This window comes from Chelonoidis abingdonii, chromosome 7 (assembly GCF_003597395.2).
Source record: "Chelonoidis abingdonii isolate Lonesome George chromosome 7, CheloAbing_2.0, whole genome shotgun sequence".
NCBI lineage: Eukaryota > Metazoa > Chordata > Testudines > Testudinidae > Chelonoidis > Chelonoidis abingdonii.
Window position 1 is genome coordinate 16,301,134 of NC_133775.1, and position 17,342 is coordinate 16,318,475.

The following is a 17,342-nucleotide window of genomic DNA, read 5'->3' on the forward strand; positions in this document are numbered from 1 at the left end:
CACAATGCAAAATCCTTGAGTGCTGAGGTAGAGAGAACTTTATTTCTTTATATACTGAATGTAAGGTGATATAACTGTCCTCTGTGATACCGCATTGCATCTTTACTTCTTACTTGAGGCTCATGCAGTTAGTAAAACTGCAGGAGAGTGTTGGTAAAGAGGGTCATAATATTTTATATGGTTAATATACCAGTGGTATTTCTATAATGCTTTCCAGACACTGCCATTCTAATGATATGTTTTCATAGCTATAAATTTAGTAAACAAGCCACTTATAAATTCACCCTCCTCCCCATTTCCCCGAAAAAGGAGAGCATTAAGGGACTAACTTAAACTGACATAAGCCAGGAACTTTGCATTTTGGGTTGAAATTCCATCCCTAAGACATCACCTTGTACCTAGCTATTACAGCAGATGAGGCCTAAAACTTCACCCACTGTTCTGAGGCATCATCACGGAGAACTATATCAGTGGAAACAGCCAAATAGAAGGGGGTTTTTAGTGCAGAGTTTTGGTCTAAATTTCCTGTCTTTTCTCAAATTCTGTAGATTCTAAATATTAACGTAGAGTCTTGTTTTGGTTTTGAGGGTTGTTGATGGTGGGGAATGGGGAGTTATTTGCCTACAGATCTCTTTGAAGTATTTTAGGGGGTCTATTCTGATATACTGGGCCTGATTCTTCACCTTGTGTTGTCATTACACTGGTCCAGCGCATGCCTGGAGTAAACTACCTAGGGAGGTTATGGAATCTTCATCTCTGGAGATATTTAAGAGTAGGTTAGATAAATGTCTATCCTGGATGATCTAGACAGTATTTGGTCCTGCCATGAGGGCAGGGAACTGGACTCAATGACCTTTCAAGGTCCCTTCCAACTCTAGAATTTATGAATCTATGTAAAGTGGGTATAAAATGCCAACACATCAGAATTCTCCATTCACATGTCTGGTGGCAATTTAAACCCACTTCACATAGGTGTAAATAACTATACAAGGTGCAAGGCCATGAAGAATCAAGTCTTTTTTGTATGATAACACCATATAGGCATTATTGAGATAGTAAAACTCCATGTATCCAGGCTAGAGCGTGGACTCAAGATGACTTTGTGGTCGAAGCATCAGAGCTGAAATATCTCATCTTCCTAGAATCACAGGTTCTAACCCTGACTGACTTGGGTCACCCTGTCATTTTTTCATGGTGGACATACTAAGTTCCATGTAGTTTACATTGTTTGGGTCCCTCTGTGATGAGACCTTAAGAAAGAAGACCCTCTCTGCTTGACATCATAGATCCTATGACAGATTTTGTAAGAGCAGTGTTTTGCCCTGATGTCTTTGGACAGAATTTCTCTGCCTTCCACTAGTGAGCAGTGTACTGTTTTGACTGCTCTTCCCCCACCTTAGAGGTGGCTGCTTTTCAGTAGTGATGTATGTCTGTAAAGTGCTTTGAGATCTTTCAAGCAATGCATAAAAATAATATTTGGCAGTTCCTTCAGCTGTGGATCTTAGGCCTAGATTTTCAAAGGTATTTAGGAGCCTAAAAATGCAGATAGACACTTTTGAAGAGCCCAGTAGGTGCCTAATTCCCATTGATTTCTGAAATCTGGCCCACGCTACAAATATAAACTATTACTATACTCCTGTATAATTTTTAAATGGTTAAAGAACAGCTGGCCAGATGACAGCCATAGCCTTTGGCTTTGTAAAGTTCTAGGTCCCAAGACATGATACCCGATCCAACTGCTGCTGAAGTTAATGGATGTCTTTCCCTTTTCTTAAATCGAACTTGGATTGGCTCAGAAAATTAGTAGCCCAACACTGTCCAATGGGCTTGGCTGACAAGTAGCACTGGCAGGCGTTTGAGGGAGCTCTGCCATTCATTCTAACCAGACATAGAGTTGTAGGGCCTAGATATATAGGAAGAGGAAGGTGTACATATGCAGTGCTAGGGATATCTGCTTGCCTGAGAAGGCATGGTTAAATGTCAACCTCTGCTACACAGGGTTTGTGCTCTGGAATAACTTCTTCCCCTGGGAATCCAAGTAACAAGAGGGCCAGATGGAAACTAGGAAGTAGGATAGGCCCCATGTTTAATGAAGTTGCCCTCTTCCTTTTTCCTTCTCACCCCATAAAAGCCGGGCTTCTACTGGAAATGCAGGAACTGGTTATTAACAAGTACTGTTTATAATATGATCTTTAGGGAGGCAGAAAAGAAGGCCACAGTATGAAAAAAAGAATTATTGTAACTTTCAAAATTATCATAATTCAGTTCCAGCAAGGCACAGAAAGCACATTTAAAAGAATGTGAATAATGATGTGAATTAGTTATTTTAATGTCTTCCAAGCGTACTTCATTTTGAATGATATTCTCTGATAGCACACATATGGAAAGGTATAATTGAAAAAACATGCTGCTGAATGGTTGAATGCAAAGTATAAATATACAGCTGCTCAGAGGTCAGAAGTCAATGTGGTAAAACATATGCCAAATTCCCTTGAGGATCTCATTAGTGCACAATTGAATATACATGTAGGGGCTAAATGAATATCACTGTTTTGGACCTACAGTAAATGAGACAATGGCTAATCAATTGTAATTAGGATAGATGCTATTAATGACCAAGATGCCCGAAACTAAATGCCCTGCTTTGATTTCTTACGAGTCAAGACCAAAAATAAAATTATAAATCTGTTTATGATGATACAAAAGTTTTTTTTAAAGAAAGATTCTAACCATAATTGCAACATATTTTAACTGGAATGTCACAAGTGCCATTGCAAGCCAGAACACTGAAGAGTTCATCATTAATCCCACAACCATGGCTGGCCCAGGAAAAAGGCACTTGGATAATGTGGAGATGGGTGCATTATGAAAACTCGGAGAATTAAATTTAGGAACCTTAGTCAGCTCCTCCCCTGCAAAGCAGCATCTTGCAGTCTCCATTCTCCCCTCACTGCTTTGTTTTAATTATACCCTATGCTTGAATATTGAAAACTTTAATATGCGGCCCTCTTGATTACAAATGTTAGTCATTTCTGTTGTTAAAGGGATTTTATTTTCATTCCTCTTTGGGAATCTTTTTTATTTCTTCACTCCCTCTCTCAGTCTTCATTGTGCCATTGCTTTCCCCCCTCTCTGTGTCGTGGGCAAGCCACCATTATGCCAGTCAGCTGCAGTTTCAGGACTGACCAGCAGGAAGCGTTGCACAAGGAGTGCAGCTGCTACTGCTTCTGAAGGTCATTCAGCTTTCACTGTCTCTCCACCTCCCTGCCCACTGTGGGATCTCAGTCATTCTACTGGCTGATAGTGGAGTTTAATTACCCCCACTATCCATTGTCATATGCCTGGCAAGGAAATGATTCTCTCTCTCTCTTTTTTAAGATTGGCTTTTGGGCCCCTTTTGATGGTTTTCTTATATTTGACGTTAGAAGTGCAAATGTTTTATGTTCACCGAATAACCTCCATCTCCTTTTCTTTCCCAACTTGTTTTTCTTCTAGTGCTCAAAATATATATACATACTTGAACAGTCACCTGGATCTGATTAAGAAATCTTTGCCTGTGGGTTTCCTCGCTGTTGATTTACACGTTTGGCCAGATTTCCATGGTAACCGATCTCCCTTAGCAGATCTGACACTGAAGGGCATGGTAAGAAACAGCCTGTCTTTGCAAAAAGGTCAAGACAGAACAAAGGGGTAAAATTAATTTTAAAAAATTGGAAGGAGCATTTTTATTTTAAACATACTCCTTCCTAGTCGTTCAGACTGTGCCACAGGATTTGGGTTTCTTGGTGATATTCGTTGTTGTTGTTGTTGAAAATAGCAAGTGTTTTTGCAGCACACCACCAATCAGGATACTTCTAATATCGCTAGTGTCTCATTTACTTGCTGAAAATACTAAGAGGTACATCTTCCATCCAGTATCTTTACTGGCAGTCATATTTTGGAGAACTGAATAGTGCCACTCATTGTTTTTGTGCACTCACCAGTCTGCTTAATCTTGCATTCCCCTTGTGGAATTGGTGAGTCTCAGTCCAAACTGGATGGGTGTATCCAGAGACTAAGAATGATATAAAATGTTGCAAGGAAAGATTTTCAAATTTTCAGTCATTTTGCTGAATAGGCATGTTACACTATTTCATTTGACTATTGGTCACATTCATCAGAAGCTGGAAAGCTCCTGTGTAATTATTAGCCATGGGCATTCATGTGCTGATTTAAAAATAAATACATAAACAAGATACCTCCTGAATTTTTATTCATTTTCCAAAACTGAGCTGAATCTGATCCTGATTTGAGGTTATGAAATGTTTCTTCTGGAAGGGCTGAAATATTGTGAGAAGAGCAGTTTTCACAGTATTTCAATCTAGAACCTGAAGCAGCAGAATTAGGAAGCTCATGAGAGAATCTCTCCTGGTGAGATTTTCCACATAAGTGGACTCATGAGGTTAACATAAACATCCACACATTTGGATGCTTCTGCTAGCTGAACAAAATGGAGGCAGAATAGCTGGATTGCATGTTAGAATGTTATTATACAAGACCATGACTGAACAGGTGAATAAGGGTATAATCTATGTGACTTTAAGGTCTGATATCTCTTGAATCATAATGATGTATAGTTCTGATTTGTGTCCCAGATAGTTTGTGTAATAACGCACCTTAAAATGGTCCCTGGTCCCTGAGAGCAGGCAAATAACCCCAATAGATCATCTCAGTCATCAGCATCCCCAGCATCCCTGCAACTGAAACTTCAAACATTTTCAGGGGGGAGAGTTCACCCATAATTACTGCTACTAAAAATGGGAGGGTTCATACAGTATACTGGGGGGAAGAGGTTGGGGAGCATTCAGGTGATAAATGGATAGATCTGTAAATTCTTGTGCAGCAAGATAAGGCTAATAATTAGAGATAATTTGAGTGTTCTTTTTTGGTGGTTTCAAAACTTTTTTCTTTTTCAACTATTGAACTGAAAAGGATGGCACTTGTTGATCCTGATTAATGACACAGGAATTCCACCTTGAATCATCTGTTCTGAGAAGACAGCAACATGCTGAAATATATTGTTATCGTAAAAGGATTTACCTATTTAGTTACCCTTCAAAAGCTGTCAAAAACTGTAAGCCACTTCTTTATTGCAAGTAAAAATATATACAAACTAAGTTCCCACCTCAGAACCGGTGCCAGGAACAGTGCTATGCACTTCATTTCAATTGGCACTAATACTCACGTTGTTTTTCAGCAGTCATACCTCTAAAGGACATCACTATGAGCTGTAGTTATACCAGTAATTTGAGTAAAACTGTTAAGACTAAATTCTGCTCTTAGGTGCACCTGATTATCTTTTGCTGTGGGAGTGACCCATGAATATTTTGATCCATAGTAAAGCTGTTCTGTTTTCCACAAGAAATATGTTCTCCAGGAGGGTCTTTATTCCCCTCATTTTGAGTCTCTTATGCAAATGCTAGCAGTGATAGTGCATTTTTTCTGCCACATTTAGAGACAAAATTAGGATCTCACTTGTTCTAATACAAATCCAGAGTAACTACACTGACTTCAATAGAAGAAATTTGGATTTATGCCAGAGAAAATGAAATCATAATTTAATCCTTAATTATTAATTGTCTCTCAGTGGAAGGGCATGTAGGATTTTTTTTTTTTTTTATTTTTTTTTACTATGTTTCATTTCATAGTACTAGACTAAATATACTCCCAAGGAATATGCAAGTCTCATAGGAAAACTGTATCAGTGAAAATATAACATGTAAATCGCTTACAAAATGATCTTTTGTTCACTGTTTCTTTGCAAGGGCAAAATCAGTTTCTGTGGTTCTTACTCAGATCGGGAGTAATATATTTAACATAACAGTATATGTGCAGCTCACAAAGACAGGATTAGAATTTGCATTTAAACGTGTAGCAACAAGAAAGCATGCCTTGTGTTTCACAGAAAATGGTGAAATTCCACCTCTCCTAGATCTGAACAGTTTCTTCTTGTGTTCCACACAGGTTGTTGGACTGACATTGTCTCAGGGCCTTGATGAACTCGCTCTTATCTACTTGGCCACAATTCAAGCCATTGCTGTAAGCCATTTTAAAGAGTCTGCTTTTTATAAAAGCATGAAGGACTTACTTAAAGGAATTGCACTCTGTGTCAGACTGCAGATTGATCATGCCCTCCTGTAAAATAGATTTCTAATTACAAATGAACTCACCAGATGAGTTCTTAATGGAGCAAGATAAACATCACATGTATGGAGAGGCATGCCCCTCCCATGGAAAAAAAACCCTGAAGGATCCTCTTTGCAGGGAGGAAAATTCCGTAGAAGAGTTTTCCTCAAATTGTTCTGACAAGGCAAGGAATGCTGGGTATGCACCACTATGGAGCCGCCTCCTCTTCTGTCTGAGGTGAAAGATGTGTAAATACAGTCCAAAAGGAGATGGCAAGTCTTTAAGGAGGAGAGAGACATAGGCAAGGTCTACGTTATGAATTTATTTCAGAATAACTACGTGGCTAAAGGGTGTGAAAAATCCATGCCCCTGAGCGTTGCAGTTATACCAGCCTAACCCCTGATGTAGACGGTGCTATATCAATGGGAGGGCTTTCCCCATCGACATAACTACCTCCTCTCATGGTAGAAGCTCTCCTGTCAGCTTAGTAGAGTCTTCAGCGAAGTGCTACAGTGGCGCAGCTGCAGCATTTCAAGTGCAGACTTGCCCTTAGTCTCTCCCAATCCTAGAGGTACACTTCTGCATGAACCTGCGTTCAGGAGATATGCCTGGGTGTGAGTAGTTGCCATATGCCATATTATCCCCACCAAACCTACAGGGTTGTGGAGGGAGTGCTTTCCCCAGGCGCACATCAGAGACTATGCGACGTGGGGCGGTGCTGATGTTGTAGATTGTATGGTGTGGTGCTGCTAGGGTGGGAAAGGAAGCTTGTGTAGGGACAGGGACCTGAGTGGCTACAAACCTCTCCTTCCTCACCCCTGTAGTGTGAAGTCAGTAATTCTGCAGGCTGACACTCCTGGCATTTCACTCCTCCTGCAGTTTTTCTGTTGCAAGGCATGATGTTGACCCTTGTGGATGATTTATTTCCCCTCTCAACCCCCACCCAGTTTATGCTAAAGTAGATGGAGAGACCACCATACCTCTACATTAAACAAACAGCCACAGATGTCCATTAATATATGTATAAGGTGTGGGTATGTGGGTGTGCTTTTACTGGAATAAATTTAGACTTTAGCCCCACTTATCCCAAGTGACTTGTTTGATTAAACAGCAGCAAAAAAATCTTTGCTAAAGTGGGTCAGTCAGCTTGTATTTATAGATATATACGCCCTGTGGTTCACCTATCTATATATTTGTCTGTCTTTTGTACTGGTGCCTATCACTGCAGTATCTTTACACCTAAACTCTTTACTGATTTCTGCCTATTTCATTACAAAACTATACTGCGTAAGTGTGAACATACATCCCTGCAGTTAGGCTGTGCATAAGACAGGGACTGGTACAGTGATGAAATTAATGATCTTTCCAGCTGTCATGAGATAATATGGCCACGTTTTTCTGCCATCGTGGGAGTTAAGACTGGCTGTTGTTTTCTAATGGGGACAAGGGTTTATGGATAACATAGATCAATATGGAATGCAAAATCCCAGTGTCATGCCACACCGTCTGGAATAGCAGCATGGACAGACATGGGAAATTTGCTGTGAATTATATATCTGAGGTGTTAACACTCCTTCAGCAAATTCTGATCTTTTAACAGGGCTGGCTTCAGGATTTTTGCCGCCCTAAGCCAAAAAAAAAAAAAAAAAAGCTGACGTGCCGCCCCTTGAAAAGGGCCTCCCCAAAGAGCCAGAATGCTACCCCTTTAGAAGTGCTGCCCCAAGCACATGCTTGGAACGCTGGTGCCTAGAGCCGGCCCTGTCATTTAATCTGAGCCTGGAATTCATTAGTGCTGACGATTGACCCCTTTCAGCTGAACATAATTGTGGTATACTTGGTGCTTTAATACAATAGTGTGATTTAAATATAAGAATGTGTTTGTTTTCCTGATATTGCCCCCTGAAAGAGGCTGAAAACAAAACCATTTCAGTACCAAACACGTGCCCCATTGCTAATGAGGTAGACGCATTCTCTGTTGGACATTCTGGGAAAGCCACCTATTATCTGATTGCTTTGTTTCAAATACGGCATTTTAACATTAAATTCAGCATCTTTTTATAATGGGCATCTTTGTATAATGATTTTTTGTCTGTGATAGAGAATATCAAGGTAAGATATGCACTAAATTTCTCTTCATGGTAACTTAATACACACTTGCTTTTAAAATTGAATTGAAACGGTAGGCAATCAAAATAAATGGATTGAGGGAAATTTATGCCTGCCCTTCCAGATTATCTTTATTATATACAAAATTAGTTTTCAAAATTCCCTTCCCACTAATTTTAGCTTTATGTTTATTATGTAAGCTTACAAGGAAAAATTTCCTGTTCCTTAGAGCCAGAGTCCTGTACCACTCATTGACTTCAATCAGAGCAACATCAGACATTAAACCCAACATCAGCAAATATGCAAACCTTGTCAAAATCCAAGTCATACCCACGGACTGTTAATCTCTAGTTTTCTTTACAATGGGAGATTTTTTTAAAAATAAAATTTGCATTTCAAGCCCCTCAATTTGCATATTCTCTAATTTAAGATTAGTCTTTCCCACCCCTCCCCACCCTTACCTCCCTGAGTGGAATGTCTAGTTTTAATGTAAATGTTGCTGAATAAAGTTTTCCAGGCAGGTAAACACAAAATAATTTTCACAGCATGTTCTTTTTCAAAGTATTTGGTGTGTCTGTGTCTGTGTGTTGGGGGAATTTGCTAATAAATGTAAATATCAGCTGTGAAAGGGAGTATCTATCCTCTGGCTGCTCATGTGGCAAAATTCAGTACAACAGGGAGACTATTGTGAGCATAATCAGAAATATAATTGTCATCATTAATGCCAGTACTTAGGAGAGAGACTCTTTTTAGAGTAGTTTTATTTTTCTGTCATTTAAAATCTTAGCTGTATGATTTGGAAAGTTAGCCCTCTGTGTCAATAGGGAAGTGAGCGATTTAATCAGCTGTCCCTGTGGCTGTTTTAGTTCATCGTAACCACTTTGCCTTTAACCAAACTACATTTCAAGACCTATCCAAAGTTGTGCCAGCGTTTCACAGTAAACATCCTAAATCTGGTGTTACTCAACTGGTCTCAGTTTTCAGAAGCAGCCCAAATCTCAAGCTGGCACTTGCGATAACAGCCCCCTGGTTTAAAAGGGAAGGTGCTAAAGACCAAACATTTTAAGGGATGGTTCTTTGACTTGCTTTCCCCTTAGTCTGACAAATCCCAACTTTATTTACCTTCATGTCATGCTGCAAGGCTCATCTGTGCTGCAAGGCTTTGCCAGAGGCAGGAGGGCTAAGCAAACGGGAGGGGATGGTGGAGATGTCTTAGCTCTGGCGGGATGCATCTGATACTGTTTGTGTCTCCTGGGTGCCCTGGCTGCTACTTAATTGCTTTCTCCTGTCACTTGCTCTGTTGGTCACAAACAGCCACTCCTGAGTGTCTCTCCTTGATTTCTCCTGATCCTTCACAGCCTGGTTCTGTGCCAGCTCAGGACCACTTTCCTTGCCCTTTAGGTTCCCAGCCCCTACTCTCTCCAGCTGTGCATACAGACAGCTATCAGGCCCTGCTCCTCCTACAGCCAACTCCCAAGGTGCTGTTTCCAGCCTGCTGCCCTCATACATTCCTTTCATTTCTAGTTCCTCATCCCTAATGCTTGCAGTATGAATTTTCCTGTTCCTGGTCACTGTGGGTTATACAATGCACCTTACTGACCTGAGAATAAACCAAGTCCCTTCTCCTGTGGGCCTAACCCTTGCCTTCACTTAGTGCAGGTTTCTTTCTGAGTAAGTTTTCCATGTTCATCAGGCTTTTTCTGTCTTTCAAGTTGGGAACAAGACATATTTTGGAAACTCTGCAGTCTGCCGGGCATCACATCAGCACTCTGTTTCTGTGCGGTGGACTGAGCAAGAATCCACTCTTTGTGCAGATGCATGCTGACGTTACCGGTAAGTTAGACAAAGGAAGCAGGGAAAAAGAGGACAGTAAACTACTTTTATTATTTTAGGTGGCTAAAAACTTTGTGTTTGGAAAAATAAATACACCCTTTATATGGAACTCTATTTTGCTGGTTGGCCAGAAACTGTATAATGAAATGTTACTTCCTGAAAGGCTGGATTTCCTGAAATCTGAAGACACTGGAATAACACAAAGACCTGGTGTAAACAAAGGTCCCTAATCCATGTTATTAGCAAACAGAGAACATAGACAGTTTCTCTATGCGATTTCCCACTCCTAGACCTTGTTCTCTGAAATCCTTATAGGACAATGCTATAGAATATTGAGAATTATAACCTTTCTATAGAATTTTTTAAACCAGCCTGTAGAATTGTATAGCAGGGATTTTGTTTACTATAAAATTCTATAAATTGGTTTACACGTTCTGTAGAAATTATTCTTCTGTTAAATTAAATGGACCAGATCCTCAGCTGAGAATCTAGCTATGTAAGTTTTTAGAATAAGTTTTAGATAGAAACTTTTCAGTTTCTATAAAAACCCCTATTGGTTTCATCCCATCTGAATTCTATAGGACTTCCCCCTGACCTCAATTGCTTACATTGAACATTTTCTTGATTATACAAAGCCCACATATCAGAATTCCTTCAGTATCTCAAATTATTAAAATAATTTAGGATCCAATCCTGCAGAACTTAACTCCTGCACAGAGTGTCATTGACACTGATAAGGTTTCACGTTGATGTAAAGGCTTCTATATGTGGATATGTTTGAAGGAGCAGAGTCCAAGCTTGCAGTTTATTTGTAATCTCCATTCCGTCTTTATAGTTTGGGTATCTTTGAACATCTGTAAGTCAGTTCAATATGTTTTCTTTAAAAAAGTGGAAAATAATGTCATTTGGTTAAGAGACTTTAGAAAATCTATGAACTGTGTGTGTTTTGGGGCATATTTGAAATTAAGAATGGTCAAGATGTTTTGGATCCACTTTAAAGCTCGGATCTGAGGAATTTGGTGTGCAGATTTGCATCACTCTGACATCAAAACAGACATCCTACCTTGATTCAGGAAAAGAGATGAAAATCTGCATCATGTAATTATATTAAATGAAAGCAGAAACAGAACCAGATGACACAATGGTCATTGACCTAGGCTAGGTATATTCAGTATTGCCACATTGGTGCTTTCTGTTTGTCAAACAAGATTTTATCAAGTCCTCACCTTCCCTTATCTGATTCAAAAGAAACATATGGTCAGTTTTGTTGCAACTAGACTTGTAACAGAAAGCTGCTTTCTGATGTCTGAAATAAAAGATCTATTAATAGGTATTCTTGTTAAAATTTAAACTGGAGTCTTTTGACCATAACTAATGGCTAAGTACAATTAAGGACAAAAGGGCCTTTTTCCACTCTTGGAATACCCCCATTTGTAAAATGTGTGACTAACAAGGGATGTCAAAGTTCATCCGACTGAAATGCTCTTGCTTCTGGTGAACTCATTAGAGCCTATCAGATAAAATAACTAACATTCCTGGATCAATCCCCCATTCTTTCAGGAAAAGAAAAAAATTCTGAATATGTTACTGTTAGATACAAGTGCCATTACTCAGCCATGTGGACTGCCAACTGATAATTTCATAGACAGCTTAAAAAGCATCAGACTCTTGTTGTTCACTGCTAAGATGAATATGTTCATTCTGAGGGCGCTTTAAGAAAGTGTGCAGTAAAGTTTTAAAGCGCACTGAATGTTGCCCAGTGCTTCAAAGCTCTACAAACACTGATACTAAGAGTAACATTTCTTTCTAGTGTATCCGGAAATATTCAAAGATCCAGGCCCAGATTCTAAGCTGTGGGTGCAGCTCAAGTGGTGGAATATAAATGACCATCCATCCCATTTTGGCCAGAACAGTCCCTTTTTCAAACCTTATTCTGGCTGTCCTGACTTTTTGACAAAAGTGGGCATTTGTCCTGTTTGCTCTTGCCAACTTGATCAGTTGTCAGCTTTTGTCAAAAAAAGTCAGGTGTGGTGGAACGTGGGGAGTGAGAGGACAGTGATGCTAGCCCTGCGCAGTGAGGGAAGGCAGGGGGCAGGCAGGGCTGGCACAATGCCAGACCCTGACTTGCATGGGGGGCAGGCAGGGCTTTGGCAAGCAGCGACCCTAGCCTCCTGCGGTGGGCTGGCAGGGCTCAGGCGAGCGGCAACACCAGCCCCAGACTTACATGGGGGGCAGGCAGGATTTGGCCAAGGAGCAACCCCCAGCCGTACATGGAGAGGGGGGCAGGCAGGGCTCAGGCGAGCAGCAACACCAGCCCCAGACTCGCACAGGGGGCAGGTAGGGCTTGGGCAAGAAGCGACCCCCAGCTGTACATGGAGAGGGGGGCAGGGCTCAGGTGAGTGGCTCAGGCCAGCCCTGTGCAGGGGGTGGTAATGAAGCGGGGGGACTACGGCTAGCCCCACATGGTGTCCCGTTTTCCCTTTGGGAAATATGATCACCTTACCAATCTTATGTCCACCTATGCTGGGCTGATACCCCTCTAGATACAATTTATAGAAGTTTGAGGGATGTTCTGAGTAACACTGGCTGCCTGTGGCCATTCCAGCAGTGAAGGATTGCTGGGGTACTGAGAGGCTGTTTGGAGAGACTCGAGCTGGCATAGGAGCAAATACAGTCGTTTTGTGCCACCCAGGTATCCCACCATCCTGGAGAGCTGGAGTAAGGCAGCTTTGTGCAGGTGGAGTGGTGCAAAGCTGTCACAAGACCGCTGAGTATCTGGCTCCCAGAATGTTGTCATGAGTTGTCCTTGTGCTTCCCACTTTGGACGATGAAGGAAACTCCATAAGTTGATGTTAACAAATTGTTTCCTAGCCCCTTACAAGGGAAGGCCTACATAGGAGTAGCAGGTTCAAGAGCCTCTCGATTACTTTAACACCTTGCAATCCTAAAACCCACCTCTACATTTCAGTACCAGGAGTAGTGATTACCAGGAGTAATTATATTGACCTAAATGCACCTGTTCACAGCAGGAAGCACTTCTTCCAGTATTGTTTTCAGTATGGGCCTTTACTATGTAAATCCAGCCACAGAATGCAACTAACCCAATGGTGATAATCAGGGAATTCACAACAATGCCAAGTACTGCAGGAATACTAAAGAATTGTTTAACCTAATGGTAATGACTGTTACTAAGAGAGCCTCCAGCTAGGAAAAGACATGGATTTGTGCCTCATGTTTGACTTTTTTATGAGGTGTGAGAAAGGCCAAAAGATTTCATAATTTTGTTTGTTCTTTCACTTTTTTTTCTACTTGTGTTTTTTACACTGAAAATTCAGCTCTTTTCTACTCAGTTTTTCCTGGAAAAGACTGCAGAGGATAGAGAACTAGTAGGCATCTGATATCACAGGTGCCAGGAAGGTAGATGGAAGGTGATATTTGTTTTTATATTTTATTATGTGGCAGTTTTAAATCTCCTGTTTAACTAACATGTCTTACAAACTGTTGGATGAAAAAACCTCTGTTAGGATTCAGTCTCTTCACTGAAGAATGGGGAAAACTCCCAGTTCATCACTTCGGGTCTTCCAGGAAATCAAAAAAACAAAGCAAACAAAAAAAGAGGGAAGAGAAGCTCAGACATTGTTACATATTTGTGGGGAAAGAGGGAAAGAACTCAAGCATTGTTTTAGTAAACACATGGTAAAGAAGCAAAAAAATTGACACAATCTCATTTTGCCCCTACAGGTCACCTTTTAAGCAGGGGACTGATATAGAGAGTGTGGATGGCTAGTTTTAAAGATGTTTGCAATTGGGAAGAGGTCTGGGTTTTTGTTCTGGTATAGTCTATGCTGTGTGTGTTAACATTTTACTGAAATTTTAATATAAATTCTGTATTTTGCCTAGAGCCTGGGATAGGTACTGTAGAAGTGCCATTGCTTAGCCATGTATGGGGTTTGTGTAGTTGGCTGGTAGAATAAACTTCCTTTTTTTCCCCCACTTTAATTATTTGTTGTGTCTTTAGCACTGCGCCATTTCACTCTTCCTAACAGAGGTGTGTCACTTTCTTGTATAGGCAAGCCCATTGTCCTGTCCAAAGAGGTGGAGTCTGTTTTAGTTGGTGCTGCTATTCTTGGAGCTTGTGCTTCTGGAGATTTTGCTTCGGTACAGGTATGCACTAATGGAAAAACCCGAGTCCTGCTGTTTCCACTTTTCGTGTGCACTTTTATATCTGGCATCACGCACAGGTAATAATTAAGATGGAAGAAAAATGTAGGTTCTGCTCAGCAAGGAAGATTCCAATCTCAGATGTATTTACTGGTTCCTCCCCCACTTTCATTGAAGCATGCCCTACCATTGCTATCCCTGTGTTTCTTTTGTGTATTGGATAGACTTGTCTTTTAGCTGTGAGGAGGCGAGGCAAGCACAAGAGACTGCTTGTAGAGTTCACCCAGGCAATTTGGCAGATGAACAAGGAAGGTGTTCAGTAAGGCCCTGATCCTGCAATGAGCTCCTGGTGAATATAGCTTCACATGGAGCTCAATACAGGCTCAGATCCTAAGATTGTGACCACTGCTAGTACATTCACCCTTTCATCCCAAGTTATCACATTCATGGTTAGCCCTGCTTTCCACTTCCTGGCACTGGGGAATCTTAAACATGGGCCACACTGTAAAACTTCCATGCCCACATAAGTATTGCAGTCATCCATCACAATGACTCTAGGGTCACCATTAAGGATGGAATTTAGGGAAGTCTGCTTCAAAAATGCAGACTCCAGCTACTTAACTTCATTAACTCTAGTAGAAGTAGCATTAGAACTTTTATCTTTTGTAGATCAGCTGCTAGAGAGTGACACAGTCGCAAACATTTAAACAGGTGTTGCCTGGTTTCATGTTGCAGCTGCACACATAGGCACTAGACTGTACATTATAATGTGTTTGCACATAGTCTCTTACCAGAACAGCCTCTGCCTCCGTTTTTTAAAGCAAGCACAGAAATTGTTAAGTGAAATTTTGAACTGAAACTGAGTTAGGAGTCCCTTGGAATAGTGGTGCAGATCCTCAGCTGGTATAAATTGCCATTGTCCCACTGAAGCCAATACGCAGATTTACACCAGTTGAGCCTTTGGCTCGGTGTTTCAAATTTTTCCAGATGTGGAATGGAAGAGTGAAGGTTCTCCTGAATTATATGCATTATCTGGGAATTGCAATTTCCTTTCATGAGAATTCTCTCAGTAAAGTGAATCCCATTGCAGCAAATGAAATATCTTGTTATGTAGTGTATCTGTATTGTATCATGGTGGTGCTTGTAGTTAGAACTCGATCGTTCTGAAAAATGCAATTGATTTCAGTAAAAGCCTCTTGTGACAGGGCTTCATATTTAATTCTTCCTATTCCGTTAATCTTTTGAAGATTACCACCTGGCCTGGAATATATAGGTGCTTAGTTTAAAGTTTAAACTGTCATCCACACTGATACTTGGTAAATTAATATTTCAAAACTCACAGTACTATGTTTGGTTTTGTGAATGTTAGTAAAATCATATGCTGTGAAGTTGCTCAGACTCAGCTGCCTTTTCTCTTATGTATTTTTTATTTTGAATATGTCTCCTCATCCTGGCATACCCAAAATGTTTCAAAAGTATAATCTGTCCAGGAAAGTCAGATTAAATTCCCTGTCTCATACTACAAAGCAGCATATTCCTTCAAAAAGTTTTCTCATGTAAACTGCAACAGGACCCTTTCAGCCAATTACATCACAGAACTATTATATTTGCTTCCTTGAATAAAAATATTGTGATGATGTCATTCAGTGGGACCTCATTCTAGAAGTTTAAGTACACATTTTTAAATTAAGAAACCAGTAATCCCTGACGGATGGCCTTGGACAAGTCACTTAACCTCTCTGTGTGTGTTTTCCCATTTAACATAACATGCTGATACTGGCCTCCTTTGTAAAGCAGTTTGAGATCTTCTAATAAAAAGCACTGTATAAGAGCTATTACCTAGGTAGTGCTATTGAAACAGTATATGTTGAGGTCAGGCATCTGCACTTTTTGGCTGTCCCCATCAGTGTCTGTAGAATTTGAAATTAAAATTGTTGACTACCTAAATATTTGGTACTTTAATCCATTCTTAGGCACCTAAGTAAAAATGATCTGATTTTTCTGATGTGCTGAACACCAACATTTCCCATTAACCTCAAACATTCAGAAATGTTTCTGAAGGTGCTGGATTGTAGGATTTGATGCAACATATTTTGACAGCCTATCTGAGTCAGCTGTTGCATTCCTGAATCAGTCAGTGGCTCACTGCAGCGTAACATTCAAAACAATGCATTGATCCTTTGATAAAGACATTTCATGATGGCACATGGCCAGCAATCGGTTGGATTGCTTTTTAGCTGAGAGACTTCATCATGATCAAAATACAAATGCAAAAAAGAATTAGCTTATAAAGTCAAAGACGCTTGACTCTCATTTAAACTTTAAAGGTGTGACGTTCAAAATGGCTTAGGCACAATTATGTTGCTAATTGATACGTGCTGTTACTGAAGTTGCATGTGCAGCTTGGCAATATCAAACACCGGTGGCCAGTTAGATGCATACCTGGCATTTTGAGTGTAAAAATAAGTTATTTGAATGAATAATCGCAGTAACTGTGCACAGATTTGGCCCATATAAATACATGGGAGGATTTAGCAGAAAAAACAGTCACATTCAGCAATGCTTTTTACCCCTCTTTAAATAGAAAAGTTTAGTATAAGAAATCAAAATAAGTAAACATAACAGAAAAAAAGAATGAAGAGGAAACTTCCTGGTCTGAAGTTCAGCCCAGTCTTATGACCCCTGGCTCTGGGGCCTGACCTTCCCAAAGGCAGCCTTCCCCCAAGCAGCCACGCTTATATGATCTGATTCAGAACCTGTTCAAGTCAATAGCACTGTTTCCATTGACTTTAATGAGCTTTGAATCAGGACCATAGCCGTTCCTTATTGCCTCTGTTCATGAGAGAGGGGAAAACTGATCTGTCTCTCTAGGTATTTATATCATGCTCATTACCAGGGTATCTGAGCTTCTTGTTCACTGGGGAGCACATCGTGCACTTGAATCTTGTCACAGCACACAGTTCTATTCCAGCTTTGGAAAAATCACACCATAAGTGTTTCCACTGAATGCATTTTCAGAACACACCACTGGTTAAAATAGGCTACTGACAACATACAGCGGTACCAGTTGCACAGCA

The 17,342-nt window shown here is 40.4% G+C and overlaps 1 protein-coding gene across 3 annotated transcripts in view; it reads left to right on the forward strand.

The window, feature by feature from the left end:
- FGGY (FGGY carbohydrate kinase domain containing) overlaps positions 1-17,342 on the forward strand; it is a 208,175-nt gene that overhangs the window by 151,240 nt on the left and 39,593 nt on the right. For 2 of the 3 annotated variants that reach the window (XM_075067644.1, XM_075067646.1), the window contains 4 exons: positions 3,496-3,643; positions 6,004-6,078; positions 9,984-10,104; positions 14,174-14,268. In XM_075067644.1, coding sequence (XP_074923745.1) covers positions 3,496-3,643; positions 6,004-6,078; positions 9,984-10,104; positions 14,174-14,268 — 439 coding nt within the window. The remainder of the gene's footprint in view (positions 1-3,495; positions 3,644-6,003; positions 6,079-9,983; positions 10,105-14,173; positions 14,269-17,342) is intronic. The other variant, XM_075067645.1, reaches the window with a different exon arrangement.